This window comes from Oncorhynchus masou, chromosome 32, assembly GCF_036934945.1.
Source record: "Oncorhynchus masou masou isolate Uvic2021 chromosome 32, UVic_Omas_1.1, whole genome shotgun sequence".
Lineage (NCBI taxonomy): Eukaryota > Metazoa > Chordata > Actinopteri > Salmoniformes > Salmonidae > Oncorhynchus > Oncorhynchus masou.
In genome coordinates, this window is record NC_088243.1 from 851,898 (window position 1) to 875,153 (window position 23,256).

General features: G+C 46.1%; 1 protein-coding gene and 1 pseudogene across 3 annotated transcripts; one reads left to right on the forward strand and one right to left on the reverse strand.

Annotated features, from left to right (window-relative positions):
* Positions 1-1,141: 1,141 nt before the first annotated feature.
* On the reverse strand, positions 1,142-8,533 carry LOC135526869 (proton-activated chloride channel-like; annotated as a pseudogene).
* A 5,080-nt stretch (positions 8,534-13,613) lies between these two features.
* On the forward strand, positions 13,614-22,044 carry LOC135525446 (neudesin-like). 3 transcript variants are annotated; one of them, XM_064953075.1, is made up of 4 exons: positions 13,614-14,231; positions 14,563-14,623; positions 15,138-15,241; positions 21,244-22,044. In XM_064953075.1, the coding sequence occupies exons 1-4, from the start codon at positions 14,049-14,051 to the stop codon at positions 21,418-21,420; spliced, it is 525 nt and encodes a 174-aa protein (XP_064809147.1). In that variant the 5' UTR covers positions 13,614-14,048; the 3' UTR covers positions 21,421-22,044. The 3 variants fall into 3 exon arrangements, with proteins under 3 accessions (XP_064809147.1, XP_064809148.1, XP_064809149.1); XM_064953076.1 differs by having other exon boundaries at positions 14,107-14,215; XM_064953077.1 differs by lacking the exon at positions 13,614-14,231 and adding an exon at positions 14,339-14,435.
* The last annotated feature ends 1,212 nt before the right edge of the window (positions 22,045-23,256 follow it).

Below are 23,256 nucleotides of genomic sequence, written 5' to 3' on the forward strand. Positions count from 1 at the left end.
GTCAGTAGTTCATGTCAGTAGTTCATATGTCAGTGGTTCATGTCAGTAGTTCATGTCAGTAGTTCATATGTCAGTGGTTCATGTCAGTAGTTCATATGTCAGTGGTTCATGTCAGTAGTTCATATGTCAGTGGTTCATGTCAGTAGTTCATGTCAGTAGTTCATATGTCAGTAGTTCATGTGTCAGTGGTTCATGTCAGTAGTTCATGTCAGTAGTTCATATGTCAGTAGTTCATGTCAGTAGTTCATGTCAGTAGTTCATGTCAGTAGTTCATATGTCAGTAGTTCATATGTCAGTGGTTCATGTCAGTAGTTCATGTCAGTAGTTCATATGTCAGTAGTTCATGTGTCAGTAGTTCATGTCAGTAGTTCATGTCAGTGGTTCATGTCAGTAGTTCATGTCAGTAGTTCATGTCAGTGGTTCATGTCAGTAGTTCATATGTCAGTGGTTCATGTCAGTGGTTCATGTCAGTAGTTCATATGTCAGTAGTTCATATGTCAGTAGTTCATGTCAGTGGTTCATGTCAGTAGTTCATATGTCAGTGGTTCATGTCAGTGGTTCATGTCAGTAGTTCATATGTCAGTGGTTCATGTCAGTGGTTCATGTCAGTAGTTCATATGTCAGTAGTTCATATGTCAGTGGTTCATGTCAGTGGTTCATGTCAGTAGTTCATATGTCAGTAGTTCATATGTCAGTAGTTCATGTCAGTAGTTCATGTCAGTGGTTCATGTCAGTAGTTCATGTCAGTAGTTCATGTCAGTAGTTCATGTCAGTAGTTCATGTCAGTTGTTGATGGTATAACCCAGTTTCATAACATTCATAAATCAATTTTACAATCCTATTTTCCCCGTCACATTTTGGAACGCTACATATGACGTCTGTATAAAGGAATAAAAAATCGTTGTGAATTTGACCTTTAGTTGAGTTGTCTAAAATCAGATACGTTACAATCTCATCAATACTTAAACATACAAAATGTGATATGATGATCCCAAAACAACATTTAAAAAAAAAAACCCCGCTGCCCATAACCTAAGGGGCAATATTTACAGTTCAAAGCAGGTGTCTCATTGATTGATTGAAAGAAGTTTGTTCACGGAAAAATGAAAGTTATTCTTCTGTTCTATTATTAATGTCAGTATTAGTTTTCTACGTATCTCTGAGATGATGTGGCCAGGTCCCTGTTTCTGTTCCTCAGATGCCTCTTACGAATCTTGATGACCCATTTCACACTGAAACTGGCAAAGTTTGCCGCCTTGAACAGAGCCATGAACACACCACACAGGATGGCTACGGTATTCACGGATTGGCTGTCACAATCTGTGGAGGAAACAATGGGTCAAATAATTCATTGATTCGTTATAGGCTCCCCCCCCCCCTCAGAACGGAGATAGGAGAAATAACTACACGAGCGGTCTCGAATAAGATAAACTAGAATAGGATAGAATGGACTAAAACCGAATATAGAAAAATACAAAACAGATACTTTTCTAATAATACAATATGAATGTGTTCACTTACATCTCTGACTTCTTGTACAAAGGGATCCTCCATTCAAACACAACAAAGAAAAGCTGAATGGCTTTTTGCTCTGATACAGGCCTCTTGTCATTTATATTTGACCACACTAGACTGGGAAGAACAGACAACAGCTGTCGTTACAAAATAATGTCAGCTACAACAATCATCTTTGTGCGACATGTTGTATGTTTTCTGCCACAGTAGATGCTAAAATTAATAATTTTGCTAATCTTATAAAAAAAAAATAAAGACAACATTTAAGGAAACCTGAATGTTTACAAACGATATACTGACCTCTTGCGGAACTCCATGGACTCGTTTTTCTTCCCAGAGGTCTTGACCAGTGACATCTTGACCCAGGTCCTGAAGCCTCAGAGAAGGTCACCATGGAGTAGTTCCTCTCACAGTCCTGCATGAACCCTGATTTATCCACGCTACAACAGAAGGTCGAGGGCAAAACGGTTGTTGTTGTACGCACATCTCATTACACGTAGGTTTCACGCTATTACCTCTAAACCAGAGATTTAAAACTCTATTACACTCTAAACCAGGGATTTAAAACTCTATTACTCTAAACCAGTGATTTTAAACTCTATTACACTCTAAACCAGGGATTTTAAACTCTATTACTCTAAACCAGAGATTTAAAACTCTATTACTCTAAACCAGGGATTTTAAACAATATTACACTCTAAACCTAGTGGTGTGGGGGCTGTGCTTTGGCAAAGTGGTGGGGTTATATCCTTCCTGTTTGGCCCTGTCCGGGGGTGTCCTCGGATGGGGCCACAGTGTCTCCCTGACCCCTCCTGTCTCAGTCTCCAGTATTTATGCTGCAGTAGTTTATGTGTCGGGGTCTGGGGTCAGTTTGTTATATCTGGAGTACTTCTCCTGTCAATTCGGTGTCCTGTGTGAATCTAAGTGTGCATTCTCTAATAATCTCCTCTCTCGGAGGACCTGAGCCCTAGGACCATGCCCCAGGACTACCTGACATGATGACTCCTTGCTGTCCCAGTCCACCTGGCTGTGCTGCTGCTCCAGTTTCAACTGTTCTGCCTTATTATTCGACCATGCTGGTCATTTATGAACATTTGAACATCTTGGCCATGTTCTGTTATAATCTCTACCCGGCACAGCCAGAAGAGGACTGGCCACCCCTCATAGCCTGGTTCCTCTCTAGGTTTCTTCCTAGGTTTTGGCCTTTCTAGGGAGTTTTTCCTAACCACCGTGCTTCTACACCTGCATTGCTGTTTGGGGTTTTAGGCTGGGTTTCTGTACAGCACTTTGAGATATCAGCTGATGTACGAAGGGCTATATAAATACATTTGATTTGAAATTTTGATTTAAACCATGGATTTTAAACAATATTACACTCTAAACTAGAAATGTTCAACTCTATTACTCTAAACCAGGGATTTTAAACTCTATTACACGCTAAACCAGGGATTTAAATATTACTCTAAACCATAGATTTAAAACTCTATTACTCTAAACCATGGATTTTAATATTACTCTAAACCAGAGATTTAAAACTCTATTACTCTAAACCAGAGATTTAAAACTCTATTACTCTAAACCAGAGATTTAAAACTCTTACGCTAAACCAGGGATTTTAAACAATATTACACTCTAAACTAGAAATGTTAAACTTTATTACTCTAAACCAGGGATTTTAAACTCTATTCCTGGAGGGCTGAGTTTGTGCTGGTGTTTTTTTAAATCTCCTTTCAATTCATGTCCAATCAAGACCTAGATAAGGGGAGGTGAGAGGAGTTCCGAACTAATCAATTAAGGTTGAAACCTGTGCTCTAAACGAACAAACTGGGGCAGTGCATTACCTTCTGGACAGGTCGTTGTATTAAACTGGGCTGACAGGTCGTTGTATTAAACTGGGCCAGTGCATTACCTCCCGGACAGGTCGTTGTACTAAACTGGGCTGACAGGTCGTTGTTCTAAACTGGGCTGACAGGTCGTTGTACTAAACTGGGCTGACAGGTCGTTGTATTAAACTGCGCTGACAGGTCGTTGTACTAAACTGGACTGACAGGTCGTTGTACTAAACTGGACTGACAGGTCGTTGTACTAAACTGGGCTGACAGGTCGTTGTACTAAACTGGGCTGACAGGTCGTTGTACCAAACTGGGCTGACAGGTCGTTTGTACTCGCTGGGCTGACAGGTCGTTGTACTAAACTGGGCTGACAGGTCGTTGTACTAAACTGGGCTGACAGGTCGTTGTACTAAACTGGGCTGACAGGTCGTTGTACTAAACTGGGCTGACAGGTCGTTGTACTAAACTGGGCTGACAGGTCGTTGTACTAAACTGGGCTGACAGGTCGTTGTACTAAACTGGGCTGACAGGTCGTTGTACTAAACTGGGCTGACAGGTCGTTGTACTAAACTGGACTGACAGCTCGTTGTACTAAACTGGGCTGACAGGTCGTTGTCCTACACTGGGATGACAGGTCGTTGTACTAAACTGGGCTGACAGGTCGTTGTATTAAACTGGGCTGACAGGTCGTTGTACTAAACTGGGCTGACAGGTCGTTGTACTAAACTGGGCTGACAGGTCGTTGTATTAAACTGGGCTGACAGGTCGTTGTACTAAACTGGGCTGACAGGTCGTTGTACTAAACTGGGCCAGTGCATTACCTCCCGGACAGGTCGTTGTATTAAACTGGGCTGACAGGTTGTTGTATTAAACTGGGCTGACAGGTCGTTGTACTAAACTGGGCTGACAGGTCGTTGTACTAAACTGGGCTGACAGGTCGTTGTACTAAACTGGGCTGACAGGTCGTTGTACTAAACTGGGCTGACAGGTCGTTGTACTAAACTGGGCCAGTGCATTACCTCCCGGACAGGTCGTTGTACTAAACTGGGCTGACAGGTCGTTGTACTAAACTGGGCTGACAGGTCGTTGTACTAAACTGGGCTGACAGGTCGTTGTACTAAACTGGGCTGACAGGTCGTTGTACTAAACTGGGCTGACAGGTCGTTGTATTAAACTGGGCTGACAGGTTGTTGTATTAAACTGGGCTGACAGGTCGTTGTACTAAACTGGGCTGACAGGTCGTTGTACTAAACTGGGCTGACAGGTCGTTGTACTAAACTGGGCTGACAGGTCGTTGTACTAAACTGGGCTGACAGGTCGTTGTACTAAACTGGGCTGACAGGTCGTTGTACTAAACTGGGCTGACAGGTCGTTGTACTAAACTGGGCTGACAGGTCGTTGTATTAAACTGGGCTGACAGGTCGTTGTACTAAACTGGGCTGACAGGTCGTTGTATTAAACTGGGCTGACAGGTCGTTGTACTAAACTGGGCTGACAGGTCGTTGTACTAAACTGGGCTGACAGGTCGTTGTACTAAACTGGGCTGACAGGTCGTTGTATTAAACTGGGCTGACAGGTCGTTGTACTAAACTGGGCTGACAGGTCGTTGTACTAAACTGGGCTGACAGGTCGTTGTACTAAACTGGGCTGACAGGTCGTTGTATTAAACTGGGCTGACAGGTCGTTGTACTAAACTGGGCCAGTGCATTACCTCCCGGACAGGTCGTTGTATTTGTCGAAGAGCATGTATGTGATGGCACTAAAATCCTCTTCTGTCTCGTTCTGACTGAACTGCAGGAAGATCAACTCTCTGTTTCTGACATCTGTTGGACCGCTGACCACCAAGGCTTGCTTCTACAACAACCAGGAGAGGAATTAATGTATTAAATGAATGACTGAATGGCTGACTGAACCAACCAACCAACTAATCTCAGAAACCCAGAACTAAAATATTACATAACTCTGTCAAATACCATTTATGTTACGTGCCCTGTCCATGAGAGATTAATAAGCAATCAACCAACCGACCAATCAACCAAGCAACCAATCAAGCAACCAAGCGACCAATCAACCAACCAAGCAACCAATCAACCAAGCAACCAACCGACGAATCAACCACCCAAGCAACCAACCAACCAATCAAGCAACCAAGCAACCAACCGACCAATCAACCAACCAACCAAACGACCAATCAACCAAGCAAGCGACTAATGAGTGAATGAAAATGCTTAGAAGAAATGTTGCCGTGATCTATCAATAGACGTGTTGTTCTCACCACAGTGTGGTTGGTGTAGGGGCTCTATAATAGTATGGTTCTCACCACAGTGTGGTTGGTGTAGGGGCTCTATAATAGTATGGTTCTCACCACAGTGTGGTTGGTGTAGGGGCTCTATAATAGTATGGTTCTCACCACAGTGTGGTTGGTGTAGGGGCTCTATAATAGTATGGTTCTCACCACAGTGTGGTTGGTGTAGGGGCTCCATAATAGTATGGTTCTCACCACAGTGTGGTTGGTGTAGGGGCTCTATAATAGTATGGTTCTCACCCCAGTGTGGGTAGTGTAGGGGCTACATAATAGTATGGTTCTCACCACAGTGTGGTTGGTGTAGGGGCTCTATAATAGTATGGTTCTCACCACAGTGTGGTTGGTGTAGGGGCTCTATAATAGTATGGTTCTCACCACAGTGTGGTTGGTGTAGGGGCTCTATAATAGTATGGTTCTCACCACAGTGTGGTTGGTGTAGGGGCTCTATAATAGTTTGGTTCTCACCACAGTGTGGTTGGTGTAGGGGCTCTATAATAGTATGGTTCTCACCACAGTGTGGTTGGTGTAGGGGCCAGTGTAGGTCACTTCCTCCATGACACAATCTCCTGGCTGGGGCTTCCCTGGGGTAACCAGCGGGGGGATATGGGCGTGGTAGTGGTGTTTACAGCTCAGCAACTGAGCCGAACCAGGGTACAGGGCGATGCCTGCTCACAAACAAAGACAAGAAAATAAAGTTTCATCAAGAAAACTAAGAATTCAATCAACTTGAACTTGTTCTCTCAAAAAAAGATAAATATAAGCATGTAATTCTGTTTTTTTTTATGTTTAAAAACGATATTCTCTCTGATCAGTATTGTAAAAATACAACCTGCTAAATTGACACCTTTATTAAACATAGGGTGAAGTTGCCCCTGGACGTTAATCTAGGGTCAGTTTCTGCATCCCACCCTTTTAAGGTTAGGATTGAGCGAGGCTGATCCTAGATCTGTACTTAAGAGCAGTTCCACCAACCTGGGGGAGAGAAGGCATCCACCTCCTTGTATGTGACAGACATGACAGGGTGACTGAGCTTCTCCATGAAGTCAGTGATGGTTTGATAGGCCAGGAACACAGCCACAGCAGTCAGCACCAGGTAGATGAACAGCAGCAGGACAGTGAACACGTTCTTCAGACAGGCCTTGTTGAACAGTGTAAATGGATTGCTGTTCACCATGTCCTCCTCTGGAATAATGCAGTAAATATAAAGGACAAAACTACTCAAATAATACTTCAATAGTAAGGAAAGATTGTTAATCAATACATGAATTACATATTATAGGTAATAAAATAGAGATAATATGAATATTACAGTAGTCTTTACAATATTATTTTTTTGGAATAGACTATAATAGGATATAATATAATAGACTATAATAGACTATAATAGGATAGACTATAATAGACTATAATAGGATAGAAAAGAATAGGATATAATATAATAGACTATAATAGACTATAATAGGATAGACTATAATATGATATAATATAATAGACTATAATAGGATAGACTATAATAGGATATAATAGACTATAATAGGATAGACTATAATAGGATATAATAGACTATAATAGGATAGAAAAGAACAGGATATAAAATAATAGACTATAATAGGATAGACTATAATAGGATAGAAAAGAATAGGATATAATATAATAGACTATAATAGGATAGACTATAATAGACTATAATAGGATCGAAAATAATAGGATATAATATAATGTAATAGACTATAATAGGATAGACTATAATAGACTATAATAGAATAGAAAAGAATAGGATATAATATAATAGACTATAATAGGATAGACTATAATAGGATAGACTATAATAGAATAGAATAGAAAAGAATAGGATATAATAGGATAGACTATAATAGACTATAATAGAATAGAATAGAAAAGAATAGGATATAATATAATAGACTATAATAGGATAGACTATAATAGGATAGAAAGGAATAGGATATAATATAATAGGATAGAAAAGAATAGGATAGACTATAGACTATAATAGAATAGAATAGAAAAGAATAGGATATAATATAATATAATAGACTATAATAGGATATAATAGACTATAATAGGATAGAAAAGAATAGGATATAATATAATAGACTATTATAGGATAGACTATAATAGAATAGAAAATACAATTGAATATAGTGAGAGAAAAAAATAGAACCTGGTAGAACACTGGCAATGGATTCTTCTGGCTCCTCCGGGCCACCGTTGGCACTGCCATTGTCTTGGTAGAAGTCTGGGGTTTGAAGTTCTTCCTCGTCATTGAACTGTATCAAATAAGGGTACAGATTTACATTGTTAATGGTTGATTTAACACAAAGTACCAGCGTATATAAAGTACACAGTGTCATCCACTTTTAGATCATGTAGGTCTGTAGACTTCCAAGTTCCCTACTGTAATTGTAAAACAAACGTCTTAAAAGTCACATGATATTGTTTCTATACGAGGATCACCTCCTAGAGAAGTCCCAATGTTTCCCCCCCAATTTCCTGAAAAGTGATCGATCAATACAGATAGATGCGATTGTAAAGTAATTGATAATGATATGAAATCAATAATCAATTAAAATCCATAACAGTCAGTAGCCATAACAGAACTTACTTCGTGGTATGACCGGGAGGTCTCCTTCCGAAGCATTCCGATTCGTCTTTAAAGAATACTTCGACTTACTATATAGTTCATTAAAACTCCGGATATTATAAATGATCCATTTTTATTCATAATATAATTTTCTCATCATGTGGATCTCGCGCAGGTGGAGATATTAAACCGGCGGATTCGTTCACGTTCGTGTGTAGTTTTAAAGCAGTAGAAAACACCTTTATTGTCCCTAGTTATTCTGCGAGCACTGACGATGTGACGTCCATTTCCTATGGTAATGAGGAAACTTTCAAAATAAAAGCCCGCGTTTCAAAACATTGCAAGGTGGATAACTAATGTAAAAGATATTACATTTTAATTAATGTCGAATTTTATTGTGCTTATAAACAAATGCAAGAAGGAATTTGTAAAAAAAATAGTTAAACGTTATTTTAAGACCATGTTGCCAATATTGGGCTTATAGTGAAAAATAAATGTTTCTTTGTGCCAATGTAAAAGTAGGGTCTGTAGAATCTATATATGGTGTCATTTAATTTCAACAAGTGCTCAGCTCAGCATATGTGGGAACTCCTTCAAGACTGTTGGAAAATCACTGCCTCATTGCCTGTATCCGCTACGGATCCGCAGTCAAACAACCACCCCTCATCACTGTCAAATGCTCCCTAAAACACTTTTGTGAGCAGGCCTTTCTAATCGACCTGGCCCGGGTATCCTGGAAGGACATTGACCTCATCCCGTCAGTTGAGGATGCCTGGTCATTCTTTAAAAGTAACTTCCTCACCATTTTAGATAAGCATGCTCCGTTCAAAAAATGCAGAACTAAGAACAGATATAGCCCTTGGTTCACTCCAGACCTGACTGCCCTCGACCAGCACAAAAACATCCTGTGGCGGACTGCAATAGCATCGAATAGTCCCCGCGATATGCAACTGTTCAGGGAAGTCAGGAACCAATACACGCAGTCAGTCAGGAAAGCTAAGGCCAGCTTCTTCAGGCAGAAATTTGCATCCTGTAGCTCCAACTCCAAAAAGTTCTGGGACACTGTGAAGTCCATGGTGAACAAGAGCACCTCCTCCCAGCTGCCCACTGCACTGAGGCTAGGTGACACGGTCACCACCGATAAATCCATGATTATCAAAAACTTCAACAAGCATTTCTCAACGGCTGGCCATGCCTTCCGCCTGGCTACTCCAACCTCGGCCAACAGCTCTGCCCCCCCCACCCCCGCTGCTACTTGCCCAAGCCTCTCCAGGTTCTCCTTTATCCAAATCCAGATGGGCAGATGTTCTGAAAGAGCTGCAAAACCTGGACCCGTACAAATCAGCTGGGCTTGACATTCTGGACCCTCTATTTCTGAAACTATCCGCCGCCATTGTCGCAACCCCTATTACCAGCCTGTTCAACCTCTCTTTCATATCGTCTGGGATCCCCAAGGATTGGAAAGCTGCCGCAGTCATCCCCCTCTTCAAAGGGGGAGACACCCTGGACCCAAACTGTTACAGACCTATATCCATCCTGCCCTGCCTATCTAAGGTCTTCAAAAGCCAAGTCAACAAACAGGTCACTGACCATCTCGAATCCCACCGTACATTCTCCGCTGTGCAATCTGGTTTCCGAGACGGTCACGCTCAAGGTACTAAACGATATCATAACCGCCATCGATAAAAGACAGTACTGTGCAGCCATCTTCATCGACCTTGCCAAGGCTTTCAACTCTGTCAATCACCACATTCTTATCGGCAGACTCAGTAGCCTCGGTTTTTCTGATGACTGCCTTGCCTGGTTCACCAACTACTTTGCAGCCAGAGTTCAGTGTGTCAAATCGGAGGGCATGCTGTCCGGTCCTCTGGCAGTCTCTATGGGGGTGCCACAGGGTTCAATTCTCGGGCCGACTCTTTTCTCTGTATATATCAATGATGTTGCTCTTGCTGCGGGCGATTCCCTGATCCACCTCTACGCAGACGACACCATTCTGTATACTTCCGGCCCGTCCTTGGACACGGTGCTATCTAACCTCCAAACGAGCTTCAATGCCATACAACACTCCTTCCGTGGCTTCCAACTGCTCTTAAACGCAAGTAAAACCAAATGCATGCTTTTCAACCGTTCGCTGCCTGCACCCGCACGCCCGACTAGCATCACCACCCTGGATGGTTCCGACCTTGAATATGTGGACATCTATAAGTACCTAGGTGTCTGGCTAGACTGTAAACTCTCCTTCCAGACTCATATCAAACATCTCCAATCGAAAATCAAATCTAGAGACGGCTTTCTATTCCGCAACAAAGCCTCCTTCACTCACGCTGGCAAACTTACCCTAGTAAAACTGACTATCCTACCGATCCTCGACTTCAGCGATGTCATCTACAAAATAGCTTCCAACACTCTACTCAGCAAACTGGATGCAGTTTATCACAGTGCCATCCGTTTTGTCACTAAAGCACCGTATACCACCCACCACTGCGACCTGTATGCTCTAGTCGGCTGGCCCTCGCTACATATTCGTCGCCAGACACACTGGCTCCAGGTCATCTACAAGTCCATGCTAGGTAAAGCTCCGCCTTATCTCAGTTCACTGGTCACGATGGCAACACCCACCCGTAGCACGCGCTCCAGCAGGTGTATCTCACTGATCATCCCTAAAACCAACACCTCATTTGACCGCCTTTCGTTCCAGTTCTCTGCTGCCTGTGACTGGAACGAATTGCAAAAATTGCTGAAGTTGGAGACTTTTATCTCCCTCACCAACTTCAAACATCTGCTATCTGAGCAACTAACCGATCGCTGCAGGTGTACATAGTCTATCGGTAAATAGCCCACCCAATTTTACCTACCCCATCCCCATACTGTTTTTATTTATTTACTTTTCTGCTCTTTTGCACACCAATATCTCTATCTGTACATTACCATCTGATCATTTATCACTCCAGTGTTAATCTGCAAAATTGTAATTATTCGCCTACCTCCTCATGCCTTTTGCACACAATGTATATAGACTCTCTTTTTTTCTACTGTGTTATTGACTTGTTAATTGTTTACTCCATGTGTAACTCTGTGTTGTCTGTTCACACTGCTATGCTTTATCTTGGCCAGGTCGCAGTTGCAAATGAGAACTTGTTCTCAACTAGCCTACCTGGTTAAATAAAGGTGAAATAAAAAAATAAAAGAATATTTAAAAAAATTGATTGAGAGTGTGTGCAAAGCTGTCATCAAGGCAAAGGGTGGCTACATTGAAGAATCTCAAATATATTTTGATTTTTTTTAACACCTCTTTGGTTACTACATGATTCCATTTGTGTTATTTCATAGTTTTGATGTTTTCACTGTTATTCTACAATGTAGAAAATAGTCAAAAAAAACAAAGAAAACCGCTTGAATGAGTCGGTGTTTCCAAAATTTAGACTGGTACTGTAAGTATTCAGACCCTTTGGTATGAGGTTCTAAATTGAGCTCAGGTGCATCCTGTTTCCATTGATCATCCTTTAGATAGATGTTTCTACAACTTGATTGGAGTCCACCTGTGGTAAATGTTATTGATTGGACATAATTTGGAAAGGCACACGCCTGTCTAAAAAGGACCCACAAGTTGACAGTGAATGTCAGAGCAAAAACCAAGCAATGAGGTCAAAGGAATTGTCCGTAGAGCTCCGAGACAGGATTGTGTCGAGGCACAGATCTCGGGAAGGGTACCAAAACATTTCTGAAGCATTGAAGGTACCCAAGAACACAGTGCCCTCCATCATTCTTAAATTGAAGAAGTTTGGAACAACTCTTCATAGAGCTGGCTGCCCGGCCAAACTGAGCAATCGGGGAAGAGGGGCCTTGGTCAGGAAGGTGACAAAGAACCCGGTGGTCACTCTGACAGAGCTCCAAAGTTCCCCTGTGGAGATGGGAGAACCTTCCAGAAGGACAACCACCTCTGCAGCACTCTACCAATCAGGCCTTTATGGTTGAGAGGCCAGACTGAAGCCACTCCTCAGTACATGACAACCTGCTTAGAGTTTGCCAAAAGGTCCCTAAAGACTCTCAGACCATAAAAAACAAGATTCTCTGGTCTGATGAAACCAAGATTGAACTCTTTGGTCTGAATGCCAAGCGTCAAGTCTGGAGGAAACCTGGCATCATCCCTACAGTGAAGCATGGTGGTGGCATCATCATGCTGTGGGGATGTTTTTCAGCGGCAGGAACTGGGAGACTAGTCAGGATCGAGGCAAAGATGAACGGAGCAAAGTACAGAGAGATCCTTGATGAAAACCTGCTCCAGAGAGCTATGGACCTCAGACTGGGACAAAGTTTCACCTTCCAACAGAACAACAGCCCTAAGCTGTTTAGACACACTATGTTTGTCTATTGTTGTGACTTAGATGAAGATCAGATCAAATTTGATGACCAATTTATGCAGAAATCCATGTAATTCCAAAGGGTTCACATACTTTTTCTTGCCACTGTATGTAAATAAGGTATTTCTGTTTTAAATGTTTATTACATTTGCTAAAATTTTAAAAAACGGTTTTCGGTTTTTCATTATGGTGTGTAGACTGATGAGGGGAAAGTTTGGAGCCTGCTGGTTTTACGTTTTACGTTCTACCTGATAATTAATTGCACCCCCCTGGTCTCACAGGTCTAAATCAGGCCCTGATTAGAGGGGAATCACTCACCTAGTGTCCCAGGTCTAAATCAGGCCCTGATTAGAGGGGAATCACTCACCTAGTGTCCCAGGTCTAAATCAGGCCCTGATTAGAGGGGAATCACCCACCTAGTGTCCCAGGTCTAAATCAGGCCCTGATTAGAGGGAAATCACCCACCTGGTGTCTCAGGTCTAAACCAGGCCCTGATTAGAGGGGAATCACCCACCTAGTGTCTCAGGTCAAATTCAGTCCCTGATTAGAGGGGAACAATGGAAAAACACATTGGAACTGGCTTGGAGGTCCAGATTTGAGTTTGAAAGCGCAACACAATAGTTTTCAACATACCAGTATTGGTGTAAACTTTCTAAAGAAATGCTGGTATAAATAATACAATATATATTTAAGTTACTTACTTATAAACAAAGTTATTACATTTAAGTTAATTATCAATAAAAAATGCAATGCCGTGAAAAAATTGTTGTACTGCACTAGACCAAACGTTTTCGTTCGGGTCCCCCCTTCCAGCATTGGGGGACATCTACCCAATTTCGAAATTGCACCTTGTGCGTTCTAATATTACAATCACTGAACTAGATTTTTTAAAAATCGATATTCCCAAAGTTTAGTACGTCTTTGTAGGGGGACTCTTATTTTGAGGAAAATAATATGACCGTGCTGCCAGCATTATATCCTACTGCCAGGAGAACGGGAACATATATTTCCGAGGAGTGGAGGCATTGCCCTTAACTGCTGATGACAGTGCAGATTTATTTTTTCTTTCTCGGTAACTGTTCTTGGATTGTGTGGAAGTGTACACTGGTCCCATAACGGTTATAAAAGAGGAAACCAATTTGTTCCGACTATCACATGCACAGCACAGCACTGTTTTGGTCGCGGGCAGCATATCATTCTTAGGAACGTGATCAGATACCACATGACTCATCTATTCAACGTTAGGGAAATCAAATATTTATCTGGGGACATGGATCAAGTTTACCTCAAACTTTAATTAAACTGTCTTCTCTAGTAGCCTACTTGTGTTAGCGGACTATTTCTTGGTTTCTTAGGGCAGTAAGAGCGACAGAGAGAGAGAACCGGAACGAAGAAGCAAATGATCTCCTAAGAAGAGGACATCGGAATTATTTATGAACGTTGTTGAGGCTTGTCCAAATAGCCAGACAACCATGCTAACACCAGTGCAACTTTTTATCACATTTGTGCTTCTCGTGTTGAGTTTGGCAGACGATAATAAACTAAAACACAAACCAGCCTCAAAACCGGTCCGACTGTTCACAGACGAAGATTTAAAAAGGTACGACGGGAGTGAGGTAGGTACTTGTTATTATGTAAGTCTATTGGTCGGCTAGCTCTGGGCGATGGCGTTAGGTCGCATTCCTTCACTAGTAGTAGTAGTAGTGGAGGAACACGCACTAACGCCTTGGACCAGAGCTATGGGTGTAGCTAACCCGTGATCTTCACTACAGTAGTCCTCGTCTACAGTAGACGAATGGAGGTATGAAGAGCTCGTCTTGGTATGTGTAAATGCAATGGACTATCAGCGTGAGGGTGTGGTCAGCCAACACAATGACATCGTTTTCTTATCACTGATAATGCTAATTGATCTTTAAAAAACATAATGTAACTGTTGCTGTGTTTTAGGACGGGCATCCCATTTACATGGCCATAAAAGGAGTGATATTTGATGTCACCAAGGGGAAAGGTAAATAGCACACACACAATGTTGGGATCCTCCCATCTCTGGAACAGTGGGTGATATGGTATCAAACTCCACAGACTGCTAGTGTGGCGTGATGATAATGTCACCAATGATATCAATAGTAGTTCAGGCCAGTAAAGAGACAAGATAAAGTTATGTGTCAATGCTGAATGAATGATCCTTCACAATCACTGGTATCTGCATAGGAAGGGGTGTAATTACCAGGGTTGGGGTCAATGCCATTTCAATTGCAGTCAATTCATAAAGTAAACCAAATTCCAATTCCACATTTTTCTACTTGAAAAGCATTGAAGAGAATTGGAGTTTGAATTGTCTGGAATTGAAATAGAATTGACTCCAATCCTGGTGATTACATTGGAAATAACAAGATAGATAGATAACAGGGGAAAAGGATAAGGGGATTTGTTACGAGGCCCACACAAACTGCAAATATGTAACAGCTGTAAGTACTGAGGAGCTATTGTTACAGTGGGACTAATCTAGTTTATCTTTGTAGAGTTCTATGGGAAAGATGGACCATACAATGCCTTGGTTGGAAAGGACTGCACAAGGGCTGTGGCCAAAATGTCCCTTGAGCCAGCTGATCTGACTTCTGACACTGTGAGTAAAGGAAAACAAAACAAACGGTTGGGCTGGGGAAGGGGTGCAGCGTCATGAAGGGGAAGGGGTGCAGCGTCATCAAGGGGTGCAGCGTCATGAAGGGGTGCAGCGTCATCAAGGGGAAGGGGTGCAGCGTCATGAAGGGGTGCAGCGTCATCAAGGGGTGCAGCGTCATGAAGGGGTGCAGCGTCATCAAGGGGAAGGGGTGCAGCGTCATGAAGGGGTGCAGCGTCATGAAGGGGTGCAGCGTCATGAAGGGGTGCAGCGTCATGAAGGGGTGCAGCGTCATCAAGGGGGAGGGGTGCAGCGTCATGAAGGGGGGGTGCAGCGTCATGAAGGGGTGCAGCGTCATCAAGGGGGGGGTGCAGCGTCATCAAGGGGGAGGGGTGCAGCGTCATCAAGGGGTGCAGCGTCATGAAGGGGTGCAGCGTCATCAAGGGGAAGGGGTGCAGCGTCATGAAGGGGTGCAGCGTCATGAAGGGGTGCAGCGTCATGAAGGGGTGCAGCGTCATGAAGGGGGCAGCGTCATGAAGGGGTGCAGCGCCATGAAGGGGTGCAGCGTCATGAAGGGGTGCAGCGTCATGAAGGGGTGCAGCGTCATGAAGGGGTGCAGCGTCATGAAGGGGTGCAGCGCCATGAAGGGTGCAGCGTCATGAAGGGGTGCAGCGTCATGAAGGGGTGCAGCGTCATGAAGGGGTGCAGCGTCATGAAGGGGTGCAGCGTCATGAAGGGGTGCAGCGTCATGAAGGGGTGCAGCGTCATGAAGGGGTGCAGCGCCATGAAGGGGTGCAGCGTCATGAAGGGGAAGGGGTGCAGCGTCATGAAGGGGAAGGGGTGCAGCGCCATGAAGGGGTGCAGCGTCATGAAGGGGAAGGGGTGCAGCGTCATGAAGGGGTGCAGCGCCATGAAGGGGTGCAGCGTCATGAAGGGGTGCAGCGTCATGAAGGGGTGCAGCGTCATGAAGGGGTGCAGCGTCATGAAGGGGTGCAGCGTCATGAAGGGGTGCAGCGTCATGAAGGGGTGCAGCGTCATGAAGGGGTGCAGCGTCATGAAGGGGAAGGGGTGCAGCGCCATGAAGGGAAGGGGTGCAGCGTCATGAAGGGGAAGGGGTGCAGCGTCATCAAGGGGTGCAGCGTCATCAAGGGGTGCAGCGTCATGAAGGGGTGCAGCGTCATGAAGGGGTGCAGCGTCATGAAGGGGTGCAGCATCATGAAGGGGTGCAGCGTCATGAAGGGGTGCAGCGTCATGAAGGGGAAGGGGTGCAGCGCCATGAAGGGGTGCAGCGTCATGAAGGGGTGCAGCGTCATGAAGGGGTGCAGCGTCATGAAGGGGGAGGGGTGCAGCGTCATGAAGGGGGAGGGGTGCAGCGTCATGAAGGGGGAGGGGTGCAGCGTCATGAAGGGGTGCAGCGTCATGAAGGGGTGCAGCGTCATGAAGGGGTGCAGCGTCATGAAGGGGTGCAGCGTCATGAAGGGGAAGGGGTGCTGCGTCATGAAGGGGAAGGGTGCAGCGTCATGAAGGGGTGCAGCGTCATGAAGGGGTGCAGCGTCATGAAGGGGAAGGGGTGCAGCGTCATGAAGGGGGAGGGGTGCAGCGTCATGAAGGGGTGCAGCGTCATGAAGGGGAGGGGTGCAATGTCATGAAGGGGGAGGGGTGCAGCGTCATGAAGGGGTGCAGCGTCATGAAGGGGTGCAGCGTCATCAAGGGGAAGGGTGCAGCGTCATCAAGGGGAAGGGGTGCAGCGTCATGAAGGGGTGCAGCGTCATGAAGGGTGCAGCGTCATGAAGGGGTGCAGCGTCATGAAGGGGTGCAGCGTCATGAAGGGGTGCAGCGTCATGAAGGGGAAGGGGTGCAGCGTCATGAAGGGGTGCAGCGTCATGAAGGGGAAGGGGTGCAGCGTCATGAAGGGAAGGGGTGCAGCGCATGAAGGGGTGCAGCGTCATCAAGGGGTGCAGCGTCATGAAGGGGAAAGGGGTGCAGCGTCATGAAGGGGAAGGGGTGCAGCGTCATGAAGGGGTGCAGTGTCATGAAGGGGGGTGCAGCGTCATGAAGGGGGGGGTGCAGCGTCATGAAGGGGTGCAGCGTCATGAAGGGGTGCAGCGTCATGAAGGGGAAGGGGTGCAGCGTCATGAAGGGGTGCAGCGTCATCAAGGGGTGCAGCGTCATGAAGGGGTGCAGCGTCATGAAGGGGTGCAGCGTCATGAAGGGGAAGGGGTGCAGCGTCATGAAGGGGTGCAGCGTCATGAAGGGAAGGGGTGCAGCGTCATGAAGGGGAAGGTGCAGCGTCATGAAGGGGTGCAGCGTCATCAAGGGGTGCAGCGTCATGAAGGGGTGCAGCGTCATGAAGGGGTGCAGCGTCATGAAGGGGTGCAGCGTCATGAAGGGGTGCAGCGTCATGAAGGGGTGCAGCGTCATGAAGGGGAAGGGGTGCAGCGCCATGAAGGGGAAGGGGTGCAGCGTCATGAAGGGGAAGGGGTGCAGCGTCATGAAGGGGTGCAGCGTCATGAAGGGGGTGCAGCGTCATGAAGGGTGCAGCGTCATGAAGGGGTGCAGCGTCATGAAGGGGTGCAGCGTCATGAAGGGGTGCAGCGTCATGAAGGGGAAGGGGTGCAGCGTCATGAAGGGGTGCAGCGCCATGAAGGTGCAGCGTCATGAAGGGGGTGCAGCGTCATGAAGGGGTGCAGCGTCATGAAGGGGGAGGGGTGCAGCGTCATGAAGGGGGAGGGGTGCAGCGTCATGAAGGGGTGCAGCGTCATGAAGGGGAAGGGGTGCAGCGTCATGAAGGGGTGCAGCGTCATGAAGGGGTGCAGCGTCATGAAGGGGAAGGGGTGCAGCGTCATGAAGGGGTGCAGCGTCATGAAGGGGTGCAGCGTCATGAAGGGGTGCAGCGTCATGAAGGGGAAGGGGTGCAGCGTCATGAAGGGGAGGGGTGCAGCGTCATGAAGGGGTGCAGCGTCATGAAGGGGGAGGTGCAGCGTCATGAAGGGGAGGGGTGCAGCGTCATGAAGGGGTGCAGCGTCATGAAGGGGTGCAGCGTCATCAAGGGGAAGGGGTGCAGCGTCATCAAGGGGAAGGGGTGCAGCGTCATGAAGGGGTGCAGCGTCATGAAGGGGTGCAGCGTCATGAAGGGGTGCAGCGTCATGAAGGGGAAGGGGTGCAGCGTCATGAAGGGGTGCAGCGTCATGAAGGGGAAGGTGCAGCGTCATGAAGGGGAAGGGGTGCAGCGTCATGAAGGGGTGCAGCGTCATGAAGGGGGTGCAGCGTCATGAAGGGGTGCAGCGTCATGAAGGGGAAGGGGTGCAGCGTCATGAAGGGGAAGGGGTGCAGCGTCATGAAGGGGTGCAGCGTCATGAAGGGGGAGGGGTGCAGCGTCATGAAGGGGAGGGGTGCAGCGTCATGAAGGGGTGCAGCGTCATGAAGGGGTGCAGCGTCATGAAGGGGTGCAGCGTCATCAGGGGAAGGGGTGCAGCGTCATCAAGGGAAGGGGTGCAGCGTCATGAAGGGGTGCAGCGTCATGAAGGGGTGCAGCGTCATGAAGGGGTGCAGCGTCATGAAGGGGTGCAGCGTCATGAAGGGGAAGGGTGCAGCGTCATGAAGGGGGGGTGCAGCGTCATGAAGGGTGCAGCGTCATGAAGGGGTGCAGCGTCATGAAGGGGTGCAGCGTCATGAAGGGGAAGGGGTGCAGCGTCATGAAGGGGAAGGGGTGCAGCGTCATGAAGGGGAAGGGGTGCAGCGTCATGAAGGGGAAGGGTGCAGCGTCATGAAGGGGAAGGGGTGCAGCGCCATGAAGGGGTGCAGCGTCATGAAGGGGTGCAGCGTCATGAAGGGGAAGGGGTGCAGCGTCATGAAGGGGAAGGGGTGCAGCGTCATGAAGGGAAGGGGTGCAGCGTCATGAAGGGGTGCAGCGTCATGTAGGGGTGCAGCGTCATGAAGGGGTGCAGCGTCATGAAGGGGTGCAGCGTCATCAAGGGGTGCAGCGTCATGAAGGGGAAGGGTGCAGCGTCATGAAGGGGTGCAGCGTCATGAAGGGGTGCAGCGTCATGAAGGGGAAGGGGTGCAGCATCATCAAGGGGTGCAGCGTCATCAAGGGGTGCAGCGTCATGAAGGGGTGCAGCGTCATGAAGGGGTGCAGCGTCATCAAGGGGTGCAGCGTCATGAAGGGGTGCAGCGTCATGAAGGGGAAGGGTGCAGCGTCATGAAGGGGACATGCAGCTTCATGAATGGGGTGCAGCGTCATGAATGAAGGGGGAATCAAGGGGTGCAGCGTCATCAAGGGGTAGGGTGCAGCGTCATGAAGGGGTGCAGCGTCATCAAGGGGTGCAGCGTCATGAAGGGGAAGGGGTGCAGTGTCATGAAGGGGACATGCAGCGTCATGGGGTGCAGCGTCATGAAGGGGAAGAGGTGCAGCGTCATCAAGGGGTGCAGCGTCATGAAGGGGTGCAGCGTCATCAAGGGGTGCAGCGTCATCAAGGGGTAGGGGTGCAGCTTCATGGGGTGCAGTCATCAAGGGGAAGCGGTGCAGCGTCATGAAGGGGTGCAGCGTCATGAAGGGGTGCAGCGTCATGAAGGGGTGCAGCGTCATCAAGGGGTGCAGCGTCATCAAGGGGTGCAGCGTCATCAAGGGGTGCAGCGTCATCAAGGGGAAGGGGTGCAGCGTCATCAAGGGGTGCAGCGCCATCAAGGGGTGCAGCGCCATGAAGGGGAAGGGGTGCAGTGTCATGAAGGGGACATGCAGCTTCAATGGGGTGCAGCGTCATCAAGGGGAAGGGGTGCAGCGTCATCAAGGGTGCAGCGTCATCAAGGGGAAGGGGTGCAGCGTCATCAAGGGTGCAGGGTCATCAAGGGGTAGGGGTGCAGCTTCAATGGGGTGCAGCGTCATCAAGGGGAAGGGGTGCAGCGTCATGAAGGGGTGCAGCGTCATGAAGGGGTGCAGCGTCATCAAGGGGGTGCAGCGTCATCAAGGGGTGGTCATCAAGGGGTGCAGCGTCATCAAGGGGTGCAGCGTCATCAAGGGGAAGGGGTGCAGCGTCATGAAGGGGTGCAGCGGAAGGGGTGCAGCGTCATGAAGGGGTGCAGCGTCATGAAGGGGGTGCAGCGTCATGAAGGGGAAGGGGTGCAGCGTCATGAAGGGGGGTGCAGCGTCATGAAGGGGAAGGGGTGCAGCGTCATCAAGGGGAAGGGTGCAGCGTCATGAAGGGGTGCAGCGTCATGAAGGGGAAGGGGTGCAGCGTCATCAAGGGGAAGGGGTGCAGCGTCATGAAGGGGTGCAGCGTCATGAAGGGGAAGGGTGCAGCGTCATGAAGGGGTGCAGCGTCATGAAGGGGTGCAGGCATGAAGGGGTGCAGCGTCATGAAGGGGCAGGGGTGCAGCGTCATGAAGGGGTGCAGCGTCATGAAGGGGTGCAGCGTCATCAAGGGGAAGGGGTGCAGCGTCATCAAGGGGAAGGGGAAGGGGTGCAGCTTCAATGGGGTGCAGAGTCATAAAGGGGACAGTTAAATGGAGGGCTGGACAAGGTAAAGATGGCTGTAGTAGATGGCATGGCTAAGCTAACTGTTGACATGAAACTAAACTCGAGTTTTAATCCCGGTGTTGAGCTTGTGCGTAGCAGGCAGCTAATTCTTATATGACATGTTTGTAGAATGTTAAGTCCCCTTGTTGACTGAGGTGAATGAAACTACATCATCAAGGTGATAATGGCTAGAGTCAATGTTGCTTGTTTTTGCTGTTCCCCAAAATAGCATTTTTTTTCTTTTCTCCAATTGTGTAGAAATGCAGTAAAAATAAAAATCCTTGAGGGGGGGGGGATGATGCCCCTGCTTTGGTCTGCAAAGAACCTGTGTAGATGTTTAACTCCCATCGAACCCTTTTTGCAGAACTATAAAGGATTCTTCAGAAAAGGTTCCACAAAGAACCCATAGAAAACCCTCTTTTTTTCCCCCCTACTGTTCTCTTAGTAATGAAATGGGTGCCTCTTGTCCTTGTTTCCTCCCTCTCTCTTTCAGACGGGCCTTACTGAAGAGCAGCTCCAATCCCTAGAGAGTGTATTTGAGGGCACGTACAAGACAAAGTACCCTATTGTAGGCTACACTGCCATACGCATCCTCAACCAGGATGGAAGCCCCAATGAGGACTTCAAGCCTGAAGACCAACCTCATTTTAACATCAGAGACGAGTTCTAATCCAAATGATTTTTGTGGGTACTTTTTTATTTCTTTTTTTTTTTTTCTGATTTATATTTTGGTACGCCAATAATAAACTGTGGAGACCATGAAGATTCAATACTGTGTGATCCTCAATTTGCTCATGATTTGAAAAATGATTATTTCTGAATTCCCAGTCAGATCCATTTGTTAGGACTGCATGTCTACATTTACATTTACATTTAAGTCATTTAGCAGACGCTCTTATCCAGAGCGACTTACAAAATGTCTAGATGTTCTGTGATGAAGCCCGTAAGGGTGGCCTTACCAAGAGATGGGCAGCCATGTGTTTCAGCTCTATTCTCCTTTACCTTATTTGGAAACCATATTTATATCTTTAAAAGAGATGTTTTTTTTTTTGATATAATTTTATGTTGACGTCAATGAAAACAACATGGAATGTTTGTTACAATGTTGTTAGTCAAATACACTTTGTAAAATGTATTTCCATTTTAAGAACTGAATGTTTTCCGTTGATCATTTAAAGCATTGTAATTGGTTATAATGAGCTATGAAGCTGCACAGGCCCTATACCATTAATTGAATGTTAAAGTAGTTTAAAACAAATATATTATTATTATTATTAAAATAGTAGGAGCGAAAGGTTTGTTGGCCTATTTTCAAATCAAATTTTATTTGTCACATACACATGGTTAGCAGATGTTAATATGCTTGTGCTTCTAGTTCCGACAAGTGCATTTAGGAAAATGTTTCAACCTTGTGCTTCTAGTTTCCGACAAGCATTTCCACCTGGATAGGACAGGTAGTTTCAACCTGGATAGGACAGGTAGTTTCAACCTGGATAGGACAGGTAGTTTCATCCTGGATAGGACAGGTAGTTTCAACCTGGATAGGACAGGTAGTTTCAACCTGGATAGATAGACAGGACTGGATAGGACAGGTAGTTTCAACCTGGGATAGACAGGTAGTTTCAACCTGGATAGGACAGGTAGTTTCCTTCACCTGGATAGGACAGGTAGTTTCCTTCACCTGGATAGGACAGGTAGTTTCCTTCACCTGGATAGGACAGGTAGTTTCAACCTGGATAGGACAGGTAGTTTCAACCCGGATAGGACAGGTGGTTTCCACCCGGATAGGACAGGTGGTTTCCACCCGGATAGGACAGGTAGTTTCCTCCTAGATAGGACAGATAATGCAGACGTCTTCTATGTAGTAGAATAGTGCCTTTGGAAGTTATTCAGACCCCTTGACTTTTTCCACATTTTGTGACGTTGCAGCCTTATTCTAAAATAGATTAAATATACAATTTTCCTTTAGCAATCTACACACAATAGCCCATAATGACATCACAATACCTCATAATGACATCACAATAGCCCATAATGACATCACAATACCCCATAATGACATCACAATAGCCCATAATGACGAAGCAAAAAACGTTTTTAAAATTTTAGCAAATGTATTAAACATTTAAAACAAAAATACCTTATTTATATACAGTGGCAAGAAAAAGTATGTGAACCCTTTGGAATTACATGGATTTCTGCATAAATTGGTCATCAAATCTGATCTGATCTTAAAGTCACAACAATAGACAAACATAGTGTGCTTAAACTAATAACACAAATTATTGTATTCGAAATACATCTTTTAAAGAAAAATACACCTTTTAAACATTCGCAGTGTAGGTTGGGTAAAGTATGTGAACCCCTAGGCTAATGACCTCTCCAAATGCTAATTGGAGTCAAGAGTCAGCTGACCTGGAGTCCAATCAATGAGACAAGATTGGAGATGTTGGTTAGAGCTGCCCTGCCCAATAGAAAACACTCACAAAAATTGAGTTTGCTATTC

Coding starts and splice junctions, on each gene's coding strand:
- LOC135525446 (XM_064953075.1), top strand. CDS start 14,049: ATGAACGTTGTTGAGGCTTGTCCAAATAGCCAGACAACCATGCTAACA. Junction 14,232..14,562: donor AAAGGTACGACGGGAGTGAG/GTAGGTACTTGT, acceptor GCTGTGTTTTAG/GACGGGCATCCCATTTACAT. Junction 14,624..15,137: donor TGATGTCACCAAGGGGAAAG/GTAAATAGCACA, acceptor TTATCTTTGTAG/AGTTCTATGGGAAAGATGGA.